Source organism: Apteryx mantelli, chromosome 2 (assembly GCF_036417845.1).
Source record: "Apteryx mantelli isolate bAptMan1 chromosome 2, bAptMan1.hap1, whole genome shotgun sequence".
Taxonomy (NCBI): domain Eukaryota; kingdom Metazoa; phylum Chordata; class Aves; order Apterygiformes; family Apterygidae; genus Apteryx; species Apteryx mantelli.
In genome coordinates, this window is record NC_089979.1 from 77,348,451 (window position 1) to 77,362,449 (window position 13,999).

The window sequence follows — 13,999 nt, forward strand, 5'->3', positions numbered from 1 at the left end:
TAAAGAAATCATAATTCTACAGAGCAATAATTAAGGATGTTGGGATTTGATCTTCAGGGGTACTATAACTTCATAGAACAAAAATGAGAATTTAAATGAGGAAAAATGCTTGTCTACCAACAAGGCCCAAGCTTTGACTTTTTTAGGTTTGCTTTCTTTTTCTCATGGAAATAGTTTCCTAATACACAAAAATATCTGCACTTGTTGAAGTTCCTTGCACCAAAATGTCTAAATAGACATGAGCAAAGGCATCAGCAAGAATTGCGTGGTGCCTCTTAAAGTCGTAATAACATTTAGGTCATCCATGCATTTTTCAGCTTTGTAGCATAAAAAGGTTCTGTGCATCTATTATAAAGATCTTTTTCATTGTGTATGCAAAGTTTCCTAGGTTCTGTAACTGTTGCCTTACGTAAATGATGAGGTTTTCAACTTGCTGTGCCTATAAATTTAGGAGACTATCACTGTTGGGCAATAGCTTCTCCTTTTTTAGTCTGTTACTTTACAGATTAACCAAACACATTACAGTGCCTTCATCCATAACAGGTTTCTTGACTGAGTTAGTGGTGACATTAAATGCTGGCAAGGTTATCTCTTGTACTTCTACCACTCAGTATCTTTTTTAATAAACGTAATTGGTTTCCCTCTTGACCTTCCCCACCTCATTTAGGAAGGAGTGTTACAGTAATCTCTGTGGTGAGATTCTAGTATCAAAGCAAACCTCCGCATTTTTATCTGCTTCCCATAATCATTGCTTCTTATCTGTCTTCCTTATCTTCCCACCCTTGCAGATTCTCCTCCTTGGCTTTTCCTTTGTAGAAGGAAAAAATCAAGTAATAAGTTTTTCAGACCTTGAGCGATGTAAGTGTGTTACCACTCGAGAAAGCTTCCAGATAAAAGTTTGAACAATAACACATGTATAGATATACCTTGCATTTGTACATAGCCACTAGCTGCATCCACTTATCTTTTTCATTTTGTTGCATAGATAATAAATAATTGTGCCTTCTTACCTATTTCTCCATTGCAATTATATCTTCTTAGCCTTAGGGCTGGATAGTAGAGCTGTTTTGTTTTGTTTTGTTTTGCATATTTTACTCTGGATAACAGCTACTGACTTTCTGGTTTTCCTTCCCCCCAGAAATGCTACAGTTTTCTCTCCTCTTCTTATGTGACAATGTTTTCTACTGGAGGCAGTTGAAGTTCTGGCTCCTTGTGTCTAGGTATCTTGAATAAAGTCGTGGAGCCCTGTTTGTGGTGAGGAGCTTGTAGGTGTAAAGAAATAGCTGGAAATGTGGAGGAACAAGCATCACACAACCAACAAGCTTGTAAGAGTTGCAAGCCCCTTTTTGTGTGCACCATCTTTTAGAGTCCGACTGCAAACAGGCATGGCTTGTTAAAGGCTTTTGTAAATAGCTCCTCTTGCTTGTGAGGAAGGCCAGTGGGGTCAAGACAAAAATTAAGGTATTCAGTGAGCATAGCAGTGGAAGGAAGGCAATTATAGTGTGAAGACCTGAGGAATAAAGGAAATATTTAGGAGCATTTTTGTCCCCTAGAAAGCCTTTTTCTTTTATTTTGTGCCCTCCACAGCTAATTTTAATGGACCTTCTAGTTCAAGTATCGAGCAGGGTTTGGCATATGGTCCAAAGCCGGTTTAATGGAATAAAAATCAAAGTGTCTGTAAGGCCAAAACAGTTTCAGAAAAGTTCCAAATTTCAGAAAAACCTAAGAATAGAAGGGATATGCAGCAAGACAAAAAAAGACTTTGCTGAATGATGAATATATTTGAAATAGAAATGGCACTTACAGCTTTTGTGTTTTCTGCTGTTCACTGCCTCCTTAGAGGGCTTATGTTTTCAGAGTTAAGCTGTTGCATACATTTCTGGGAAGTAACATGAGCCATGTTTTAGCAGTAGTAGTCCATGCTAGGTGTGCATCCATGTGCTAAGGGGACCTGAGCAAAAATCACCGAGGTCACTGGGCAATTTTTTCTTGATTTTAAAGGCATAGGTTTAGACAAGAACTAGTAAGCAGCCAGTGCTGCTGGTGCTTATAAGAGTGTTTAACAAAATAAGTGAAGAATACTTCATTTACTGAAAGGGTAGCAGGAAGTTCATGTTGATAACAAATATAAAACAGATCTTGAGGGGACTAGAGAGGGGGATGGAAGAGAAGATTTGACAACATAAATTCACTTGCCATACCAAAATAGGCTCTACGTTACTTTCTTTCAGGAAAAAAAGCATAGGCTTTTAGTCACTTTCAGCCTAAAAATGTCCTTATCTTGCTACAAAGCCCATGAAGTAAAAATGAAAAATAGGATGACCTGGAGGCCCATCTGCTTAAATCCTATTTCAGAACGGTAGGCCTGTGCTGTGAACTCTTTAAATTGTGCTTTTATGCTAAAATGATATCCAGAGCATATTTCTTGCTCTTTCTTGAGGAAATTCCAGTCTCTCTTATTCTGGAGGGCAAGTCAGGGTAGTGAGATAGGAAATTAAAATATGCTTAAACATTTATAGTTCTAAGCAGTAAGTTCAATGCCATTTTTTATAAAATGTCATGCTGTAAAAGCCTGCAGTACGGAGAGATAAAGGAATTGTTTTATATGAGTGTGTTATTCTTGTTGTTTCAGCATTATGTAAAGTCACTTCCCTCTCCTCTTTGCTGACAAATGAGATGCTGTTTATGAGGAGTCAGGAAACCTCCGGTCATGTATTCCAAGCATGTCTGGCTTAGGGCCACTTTGGAAGGGAGGCAAGGACAGAGAGTATGACTGGCTTTGTTAGACTTCTCAGAAAAAGGCTAATGTTTCATGATTGGTAAGGAGACAAGAAGGCAAGTATTCCTGAGACATTATGGTGCAATGGTAGCTGTCCAGCTTTAGATCAGAAGGCAATGTGTGCAAATCACACTGCAGTCATGTTTTTTTCCCCTATATTAATGGCACGGACATAAACAGCTGTAAAGGTTTTATCCTGAAGAGGAAAGGGCTAGACAGAAGCCACAGTCTTCTTGCACCACAGTAGTGGTGTTACTGCTCCTAGATTGTAGGGTTGGGTGTTTGAGTCATACTGTGCTTGGTCTTCACCTGTCTCTTAGGAAGTTTCTCTTACATTCTAGTTTACACCTGTTACTCAGGACACAATATGCAGAAGAAGGGTGCGGCTTTGCTAGGTCATCAGATTTTATATGTTGAAATCCTAAATTATGTTGATGTTTCTTGCAAGCGAACTGTTTACCTGTTTCTCTTGACTCACTGTAATCTAGTTCACTGAAAGCTTGTTCCATTGGAATACTTACTGGTGAAGACACAACAACTTTTCTTTCATTTGGTAACATCAGTAATGTGTTATTGTTATTAAAGATATGGAAAGATATGAGTGAAATACAAATGTGGAAAGTTTCAGACATGGGGAAAGTGGCATCCAGGTCAACAGTGTCTGATAAATCCAGGGCTTCTTTGAAAGACAAGCCATTTGAGGTGAATATTAAAAACTTGGGTGTTTGTGCATGGTTTGAAATTCAAGCCCTGTATCTTTGAGGGGGGAAAAAAAGTAATCACAATGGTAGGGAAATCTGATCTCTGATGGAGGTGTTCTGCTTTCAGTGAAATTGTTGGTTTTTGAGACCGCTCATGAATCCCCTTATTGTGAAGCTTGTTCAGTCAGCTCCTTTGGATAGAAAACGAACAGGGTTAAGGATCTTCTTTATCAGAAATTCCTTGTGTGCACTATCTGCATCTTTTATTACTAAGTAACAGTAATAGAAAAGAGAGTATAATTTTCCTTGTAAGTGTTCTTCACTGGAAATAAATGTACATTTTGTAGGAGCGGCAGAAAGTCTATTGCAGATGCTTTGACTGCAGAGGTTGTAGTGGTGGCATTATTTGGCTGTGTATTTTATGTAATTTGTGGCTGCATGAAACCACCTGTCTAGCTGCTGTTGAGTGCGTTGTTATGCAGATATCTAGAAATCTATGTTTTGTAGCTATGTTTTCCAGGCATAGCTGGTAAAAGACGATACTTCTTATGCTTTTTTCTGCTCCAGCCTTGTCTCCCTGTCCTTTGCACAATGATGGTAGAAGAGCATTCATTGGGTAGTTACTTCCCTAAAAAGTTGCAGGAGATAAGTGGAGGTAAAGGAGTAGAGCAGGAAGCAGTATTTGTTGCTCTCAGCTTGGCACATCTGACAATGGATCAGGTTGTGTGTTCAGATGACAGTGGAGTTGTGCTTCTTATGTTGGATGTCATAAATGCAAGAAGGAGCTCTATATAAGAAAATACAGTGTGCAACAGGAATTGAGAAGGTAATACAAGGCAGCTTCTATGGCATTGTGGCACAAGGATTGTGAGTCTGACCCCATGTGAGAAGGTGCTGTGTTCAAATCCCACAGCCTTGTGTGTCTTTTTTCCAGGTACCTCATGTCTCAAAGCAGAGCATGTGCTTTATGCACAGAGATTAAATGTGGTGGGTGTGGGGATGTATGATGGAAGGAATATCTTTCTAAATTTCTAATTCAGAAATTTTCTAAAATTTGTTAACAGAGCCTGTGCTGAAGAGGCCAGAACCTGGGCAAAAGGAGGAATTGTTCATTTGAAGATGTACATTTTGCTTTTCCAGAAACCATGAAAAACCATAGATTAAGTTTCCTGTGAACAAACTGCAGCTACGTTGGAAGACAACTGTAATGTTTTCCTGGTAAAGATAGTTTAAATTTACTTTGAATTACTGGAAAGTATTACAGTTGCAGAAAATGTGGATGGATTAGGCCAGGTATGGAGAACATCACTGGGAAATATCAGGTATAGGATAAACAAGATGTATTCTAACAGCGCAAGATTTGAATCAGTGAGCAATGACAATAAACAAAACAAGAGTTTAGAAATCTGATTCTTTAGCTGTTCTTGTTGGGGCAAAAAGCTTGTGCTTTCTTGTCTGAAACAAAGATCCTTTTTAAGTGTGCTTTTGACATTGAAGGCTTGAACGATGGTGGCCTGCCTGCTTCTCTTGCTTTCTTCCTTGAGATATTTGTGGCAGACAGAGGAGCTGCTGAGACTATGACAGGTATTTTATGCTGTTTGGCTGCTGGAGGTGACCCTCCCACCCCTTACCTTGTTTAATATTTAGCATGGCGTTTGCCAGCAGGCGCCCTGTGGATGCATATTCCAAGCATGTCCAGCAAAAGGCCTCTGAAATGAAGGAGAAGGTAGAGAAACCTGAAGGTGCCAACAAACTGACACAGGCTAGTACAGTGTTACCTGGGAGAAAAACCTGAAGAGATTTGATTCTGGAGAGACAAATAAATGTCTGTAGTACTGTGACCTCATGGCGCAACGGTAGCGCGTCTGACTCCAGATCAGAAGGTTGTGTGTTCAAATCACACTGGGGTCAGAAGATTTTTCTGCTATGGCTACTTCTCCTTTTGGTGGTGTTTAACTATGTATGACTCTTGATGGAGATGCTCAGAAAACTTGCAGGGTTGTTTATGAGTACTCTGGGATGAATGTTGTATTACTCCAAAAGGACCTATAACTACAGCTCCTCAGGGTTTCAGGAAAAATCAAACTGCAACATTTGTGTCTGTTTGATCTAGATTTTTGTCTTGGACTCAATTGATAATAATGCAGCAAGTTGTTTTTTTTTTTTCTGCTGCATTACTGGCTCCTGGTAAGGGCAGTGCAAATTCTTGTTGTTTTGTTCTTATGTGTAGAAGACAGGTACCATAGATGCTGAGCTTATCTCAAAGAAGCAAACCAAGTGTGTAGTACAATGTATGAGTGGTACCAAAAGCACCTTGTCCTGGAATAGAGGAAAAAAATGAGTTTGGGTGGGGTAATGGTAGTGCCTCTGACTCCAAATGACATGGTGATGTGTTTGAATCATGATGAGGCTTTAGTTTCCACATTGTTTTTCTTTTGTCTCTCTGCCTCCAAGTCACTCCAGATCCCGATCAAGAAGAAGAGAACATGAATCAGAGAAAACTAGGGATCATTCTGGTCAGGCTTAAGACACTGTACTTGCATTCTTCAGTGATAAAGGCAGTCTAAGAATTTCCTAAACTGCTTTTCACTGCCTCTTTTCCATCCCACTCCCCAGCAGCTCCCTGATGAATGCAATGATCCTGTGTTAGTAAGCAACCATAATATGAAGAACATGTGAGGAAGAAATGGTTGTAGTCAACTGGAGCCGTCTGACAGAGTAACAGGCTGTGTGCTAAGTAGTTCTGGTTCAATTTCTTGTCTGTGTGATACATGGTTGCTTGTTTATCCTCTATTTTGGCTGAACTTTGCCCCTTGTTTCAAAGCTGTAATTTTTGGAAGAAGGGTTTGTGTATTTCTGCCTGCCACCAGGTTGCTTTCTGCTTCTCTTGCAGGTCTGGTTTTGGGTCTTTTTCCTGCGTTTGCCTGTGGAGTTCTGCAAAGATAGTAGCAGTTTGAATAAAGAATCTGAAGCTCAGCCTGCATGGTCCTGGTTCCCACTCCCTGGTGTGGAGCATGTCACTGTTGCAGAGAGTGGGAAAGAAATAGGCCTGTAGGCCAGGCACATTGGGCAAAGGTCGTCCTTTAAAATGGAGAGGAAGTTGCTTTGCATTTCTGTGTGTGCTCCGTTCCATGTTCATACTGACTGCTTGATAAGGACTTCTGTCAATTTACCAAGACCAGTGCAGGGGGGAAAAGAAAAAGAGGTGAAGATCTGCAATAAAACAGTATCTCCCATGAACACTAGTTTGATTCTGCCTATCGTTTGCCAAAACAAGGGCTTATTAGTGTCTGATCATATCAGGAGGTAGATTTTGCCACTAGCTGCAACTGGGCTGCTTTAGAAAATCCAGAGTGGAGAGAACAGGTCAGCTGATTTGGTGGTAACACAACTTGGTATGAATGAGCATTTTAAATGTACTTAAGATCCATTTATTTGTTTTATGAACAATACAGTAAATGTCTTAATCTCACAGAGACTGTATTTGTAGAGTGAGATATAATATGGTAATTGAATGGACTATTGGTTACCATAGGCATTCATATAATCCTACCGTTTATTAAGCAGTGTGTTCAGGGAGTGACTTGCACCTTACCTGCATTGTGTGGTTTGACCTGTGTCTAGCAGTGACTTCATATGCTTGTTTCAGTGCATCAGCGTTTGTTTAATGTCAAATATAAAAATATTTTAGCTTTCACCTTTCCAAATCCATTGACAGAACTACAAACAGATTAGAAGACTTGCAACAATCTGCTATCTTTGCTACTGCAAAGATTACATATGAAGCACAAACAGTCCTGCCCCACATACAAAAACTGTAAAAAAGTAGCTAAAGCTTCAGTCTTGAAACTTGTCCAACATGTGGTTGATTCCTGTGTCCCGTTGGCCCTATTTCTCCTAGAAGTATGACTACATAGATCCAGTTGTAGAAATGGGCCTCTTCTCACTCTTCTAATATAGTGGACCTGTGTATTTTTAACTCTGTTCAGCTCTGTGGAACTAAATAGAGCCATACTGTGCTTTCCTGTAGGAAAGGTGAGTACTAAAGTTAGGGCCAATCACTTCATCTGTGCAGGAGAGAGTTTGGGATGATTTTGTGATAGTACACAAAAACTGTATTTGAACAGCAAGCTCTGCGATAATGTGGAGATTTATATGCTGCAAAACATACCATGTATGTTAGTATGCTGCAAAAACTCAGCAGGTGACAGTAATAGTGGCAGCTTGGTAAGGTGCTGGTCTGTAAAGCATACCGCCATGTAGAAAGTAAACAGAAGACTTCAGGAAGCCCTGAAGCAAAAATTTCTTTGTATTTTTAATTTCAGATCCTTTTCATTCAAGACTCGTAACCAACATTTACAGTTTTTGATACCCAACATGAAGTAACACATCACTGAGATGCAGGAAAGCCCATGTCATTTCTCATCTATATGATGAGCAGCAAGAGCCAGGTACAAGGAAGAAGGCAACATATCCGTGAAAACATTACAGGGAGCTCAAGGGACAAACCAGGAAGATACGAATAAAATAGTTGTGCATCACATGTAAGGTTAAGTGGATAAAGCATCCTACTTAGTGTAATTAAAGTCTGCTACCTCTTCAAGCAGCCATTTTAGGATACAGCTTCCAATTTATCAAGCCCCTTGTAACACCTGTGAGGAGCAGTTGTACTCCTCTCCTGGCACAGTATGAACAACGGTAAAGACTTACTGATCTTTTTGGATGGAAAAAGATGCACGTTTCCCCTCTCCTTGCCCCCTTTTTTTTGTCATTACAGTTGTGGGGAAAACATCCCCCTGTGAGGAAGGTATGCCAATTACAATTTTGTTGCATTTTGTTTGTAGTTGAGGTCAGGAGGGACAACAATTTTCAGAGCTGTTATAGTATGATTTTCATGAAGCACGACAGAGCTTCTGTTAACTCTTCAGCACAAAAACCAGATACACGTGAGCAAAATCTGGGACAGCTTCTAAAAACAGATGAAGGGGCTGCAGATACGCCTGGCGTGGCCTGTTTTCCAGGGGAGCTGAGCACCCGGGGCGAGGGGAGGCCGCCTGCCCCTGGCTCGGCTTCCCTGTGCGTGCGAGGGGTGCCACCGCTAAAGCACGCAGAGTATCGGTATCAGTGCACCGGCAGCGCAGTAACGCCGGGCGGCGGCCCCGGGCCGGAGGGGCCGCCGCGCGTCCCGCCCTGTCGGGGGCCGCGCTAGCGCTGGGACCCGGCGGCGCCGCCCTCGCGGAGTCACCGGGGCGGCTCCCGCGCTCATTGGCGGAGGCGCGACCGGTCATTGTGGCGTCACAGGGGCCGCTCGGAGCGCCGCCGCCGGCCCCATGCCCCCAGTTGCGGAACGGCGGCGGGGCGCTGCGGCAGCGGCATGGCAGCGGCCGGAGCTCGGGCAGCAGGTCGGGAGGCGGGAGCGGCCGTTCCAGTCAGGGAGAGGCGCGTGTGTGCGTGAGACCCCGGGGCGGCGGGAGGGCGGGGGAGGTGGGGTAGCCGCTCCCGCCGCGGCTGGGTGCAGCGAGCCAGGGCGGGGGACAGTTTGAGAAGCGGAGTCGCTGCCCTTCGCACGGCGGGGATCCCGTCGGAGCTGGCGACACGCATGTGCCCCGCGGACGGCAGCCGGGGGCAGGCGGAGTCGCGGAGCCCCCCCCCCCCCCCCACCCCGGGGCAGTGGTTCGGGTCAGCCCCGCCGCTACTTTCCAGCCTTTTATTTCTTAGGCCACTGTCCACGCTTTTTTTTTTTATCATTATTTTTTTCCCGCTTTTCCGCGGACCGCGGCGGGGCGAGGTGCGGGGCGGCGCGGGCGCCTGCGAGGCCCGAGGGAGCGGGCGGGCGCCCCGCGCTCACGCCCCCCCGCCGCCCCCCGCAGGTGCCGGCTGCGCCGGGGGTGGCGGCACGGCCGCGGCGCCGCACCGCGTCCAGGTGACTCTGCATGGCTGAAGCGGCTGCACGTCGGAGAAGCGAAGCGGGAGGCGATCCGCGCCCGGCGCCCCGCCATGGAGACAGAGGGCCTGGAGTGGTTGCTGGTGCCCGTGCAGCAGCTGGTCTCCTGGGGGGCCGCGGGGGCCATGGTGTTTGGCGGCGTGGTGCCCTACGTCCCCCAGTACAGAGACATCCGGCGGACGCAGAACGCGGAGGGCTTCTCGACCTACGTGTGCTTGGTGTTACTAGTCGCAAACATTTTGCGGATACTTTTCTGGTGAGCTCTTTTTTTTATCTCCCTGTCTTTCTTCTGTCCTCTTCCCCCACCCCCCCCCCCCAGTTCTAAAGGTCCCTTTTTTCTTGTTAAATTTAAAGCTTTGGTTTGGGGATATCTGAGGAAATAAGGTCTTTTATTTTCTTTTTCTCCTCCTCTGAACACGCATGTCAAAACACTGTCTTCCCGTAAGTGTGGATCTCTACTGAGTCAAATGAATCGGGCACAGGAGGGCTGTTGTCCCTGCTAGATCTGATTATCAGCACTCTGATGTTCCAGAATGCACCTTTTTAACTCGGTGGTTAAGAAGAGGTTTATTGTTAAGTCATATAACATGTGTATATATATATATATATTTTTTTTTTTTCTTTTCCATTGTCTGTGCTTTGCATTTCCCTTGGTCCTTCAGCTCAGTCCTTGGAGTGAAGTCCCCAGTCCTGTACATTGGTTCTAGCATGTAGTTAGTATTCAAATCAATGGGATGCTTCCCAGATGTTCTTGTGTCTTCCTGGTGTGTCACTGATTTCAGAGAGGGTTCACCCCCAGAGCTCCATACACAGCTAAAAATGGAAAAAAAGAAAATCTTTCTTTAGCAGGCAAAAGGTAGGCTGTCTTTAAAGGCATTTTTTTTCCCAGCCTCTTGTGAGGGAGTGAGAAAAAAAAAAAGTATTTTCAATATTTAAAAGCAAATGTGTTTTCAAATTTAGGTCTTATGCTTTTGGACAAATAAAATTTTATTAGGGCAGATTTTCCACAAAAAAAAATTCTAAATTTATTCCTCTGTACTTCTTATAACTTGGATGCTGCAGCATTGGGAATGCAATTGAGAAACTAAAAATGAAATAGACTGGGTAATGACTGCAACTAAAAGCAGTTATTCTAAGATTATTGGGACTACAGTATATTGCTTTGTAGTCCACAAAGGGCTGATAAGTCATAACCTGCTTCCTTGTATTGGTTTCCAGTTGCTTTGTAAAGCTTCTCGGACTGTGTAAGCAACTTCCTTGTTTCTCCTAAAATGAAGTGCAACATCAGTGTGCTGCACTAGAGTGGAGAAAGTGGGGGCCTTCTCTTGAGACCAGAGCTAGCAGTCAAACTGAGGAGTCATCACTGGGATCAGAACTACTTCTTGTACTGGCTATTTTCCTGGGCAGGAAACATCTGCAGGGGAGGTACTGGAGAAGGCAACAAAGAGCAAAAGGGAAGTAGAGGAACAAGCAGGGGGAGGAGAAATGAAATGCCCAACCTGACAGTTTGGGAAATAAAAATAGTCTATTTTTTTTGTTTTACTGAAGAGGGTTAAAATACACAAGTGATTTACATGTGAATAGAGGTGTAGGCAGTTTCTAGGTAACCCAAGAGAGTGTATCTGTTAAATGAGACTCAAGAATATGGAAGAACTAAAAAATCTTTAATTTGAATTGATTTTAAGTATATCTAGTTAAAAGATGTGCAAAATAATAAATACTATGAGTAAGGAAAAATAATTTGATGTTGATGTTAAGAGTTATAAACTCTTTAAAAGAGAGAGAAGGCAGTATATTGATGTGATTATGTATTTTTTTTTTCCTGTGAGTATCTAAACAACATAATAATATCGCTTCCTGATGCATCATTTAGAGCTCCTTGGTAGCACAGAATGGCTTCATAGCACGTGCATAGGTGCATCTGGCATGGTTACAGTGAGAGTGCAAGGGATGCTGCTGGTGTTTATAGCCACTTGTATGGTGTAATATTGCAGGCCTGAGCCAGCAGAAACCTTTCTGTCTTTACCCATAATGAATGGACTCTTAGTCCTACTGAACTAAAAGGCAGAAAAGAGGACTTGCATACTGATAATTCGATGTTCATTAAAAAAGAATATTTTGTTTTTCTACACCTAAAGATTAGACATCCTTGGTAGTTCACTGTAATGACCGGTAGATTGTGAAAGCAGCATTTAGGGTGGATATTGTCCTTGGGCTTATGTTTAGCAAAATTAAAGCCAGATAGCAGAGCAAGAGCCTCTGTACATGCTTATGTATGTGAAGATGCTTATAATGCACCCACAGGGCAGCTTGACAATTTGATTTTTTTAGTTGTTTGATATCTTTGGTTGATGATATATACCTTATCAGGGACAAAGCACTCTAGATAATTTGACATAAACAGCAGAAGTATTTTAATGATCTGTGGAATCACTGAAGGGAGTTTGAAGGTTTTGTTTTGTTTGTTTTAAATTTATTGGGTAATTTGATCCATCCTTGTGCTGAGACAGAACTGTTCCTACAACTCATTTTCTTGTGTATAATTCTTTCCCAATCTGACTTTCAAAGTGCCCGTTGATAAGGCTACTCCTTCCCTTTTAGCAAACCAATCTGGACCTTCACCCAAGTTACTTTTCAGAAATCTTTACTGACATTTGGCTGCAGTTTTCAATTGTTTTCAGTTTCTCTTCATTGGATGGTTATGCATATGATCTATGCCAGAGTCATCCCTCGCAACTTTCCCTCCACCCTGATCCAAAAATAAGTTCTTAAAGTGGTATGCCTTCAAAACTTTGAAGTTCTGTTATTTTTAGGATGTCATTTTGTATTTTTTTTAATTTCAAAGACATTTCTCTAAACTGCTGATCGTTTCTGTTATTACTCCCTAATTTTCACTGAATTGCATATATTCCTGTTGAATTTGAGGTTCATGAATTTGAACGTTAAGTGTTTCAGATGCAGACACAGCAGCAATAGACAATTTCTGCCTTTTATGCCCTGTTTTCTTTGTATTTTCACTCTCAAGTAGCGCTGGTCTTTCTGAATCTCTGTCACTCACAACAAGTGTCTGTTCCACATGTCTGAGAGTGCAATCCCACCTTTCCCCTACGGCTCTACTATACTTTGCTCACCTTAGCTGCAGGGGAAATTCCCTTATTTCCCAGCACAGGCTGGCAGATCTCACATGCCCCTAAAACTGCATCTCTCTCTCTCTCTCTCTCTCTCTCTTTTTTTTTTTTTTTTTTTTAATGTTTGGCTTTGTAGTGGGTGAAGTTTGACCTTCTCTGTCCCTTCCAAATAGAGTATTTACTTCCTAATCTCCTTGGCATACTTTGTTATGTATCAACAGAGTTGCAGCTGGTGTAGCAGCACTGTGATAGTAGCTCAGGAACAAAGTACTGCCGAGAGCAAGGATTGCAATCCTGTTTCCAGTTACCTCTTTTCACAATTTCTCCTCAAGCCTTTTTTTAAAGTCAGAGGATTCAGTGCACTGCCTCTCCTCCTCATCTTCCTCCCATCTAATCTCTTATTTTAGGGTGTGCACAAAGAACTTCAAATTGCTAGTGATGACTGTAACACAGTATCTGTTAAATCTCTTTTCAGCAAGGTGCTTCTCTCTTTCAGTGTTTCAAAATTTTGTCTTTAAAAAGACATTTACTTTCACTTCCGTGTGTTTGGCCTGGTTCTCTTCTAAACAGTGAGTTTTGTAATATGCCAAACCTTTGTGGAAAAGCGATGGGAGAGGAAGGAAGTCTGCAGGAATGAAAACTGTGTATAAATGGGTATGATTCTGCTTTGCTTTGTTTATGCACGCATGGCTTTTGTTTGCACACTCAAACTTCTACAGAATTTTTTTCCTAAACGTCTGGCCCAGTGTGTTAGCTGTGTATGAGGTCTTCAGCCTTTTTTAAAGAGGATTCTACAATAATCATTGTGAAAGTAACCAGTCTGTGCTCACAGCATCACGAAGCGGGGTCTCTGCTGGTTGGAAAAGTAGATTTTATGCTCTAACTTGATATGGTCAGATTTGTCTTTTATTATTGCTGTTATTATTGTTATTATTATTGTTATATGATGCTTAAAATCAGTACTTATTTTTGGGTGCCAGTGTAATTGTTGGTTGTAATTTATGGTCAGTAATGGCTGCTCCCTTGCTGTAGTCCATCTGTGTTAGTGCTGCTTCTGCTGTCTGTCTTCTCCAGACCTACAGGTCATCATTTCTAGCTCTCCACTCAGTTCAGCTTCTAAGGTGATTGTCTTGGAGAGGGGCTGCATTGTGGGTAAAAAGGAAGAGGCAGTGCAAAACTGTATGCCTGTTGTTTAAGATCAGATCCCATCACGCCCTGACAGGACCCTAGTTTTGTGTCAGTGGATACAAAGGTGATTAAAATATCTGTGACAAATGCAGTTGCGTAGTTCTGGTGCATATGAGCATGCATGGCAAGCTCCAAAAAATCTGCTGCCAACCTCTTTTCTCTGCATAATAAAACACTTCATAACCATTTTTCCTAGCTCATGCCTTACTGTTCTTGCTATTAGTTCTGATTTCTTGTTCAAGACTGGTTTTTAAAACAT

The 13,999-nt window shown here is 42.4% G+C and overlaps 1 protein-coding gene and 1 non-coding gene across 6 annotated transcripts in view; both read left to right on the forward strand.

The window, feature by feature from the left end:
• Window positions 1–13,999, forward strand: part of SLC66A2 (solute carrier family 66 member 2) — a 73,856-nt gene that overhangs the window by 946 nt on the left and 58,911 nt on the right. For 2 of the 5 annotated variants that reach the window (XM_067290938.1, XM_067290939.1), the window contains exons 1-2: window positions 8,828–8,882; window positions 9,351–9,680. The exons of 1 other annotated variant lie outside the window; for it this stretch is intronic. In XM_067290938.1, coding sequence (XP_067147039.1) covers window positions 9,478–9,680 — 203 coding nt within the window. In that variant the 5' untranslated portion in view covers window positions 8,828–8,882; window positions 9,351–9,477. Of the gene's footprint in view, window positions 1–8,793; window positions 8,928–9,350; window positions 9,681–13,999 lie in introns of those variants that run through there. 2 more of the 5 variants (XM_067290937.1, XM_067290940.1) reach the window with 2 other exon arrangements.
• Window positions 5,320–5,391, forward strand: TRNAW-CCA (transfer RNA tryptophan (anticodon CCA)). The gene has a single exon. It is a non-coding gene; the product is annotated as a tRNA-Trp (tRNA).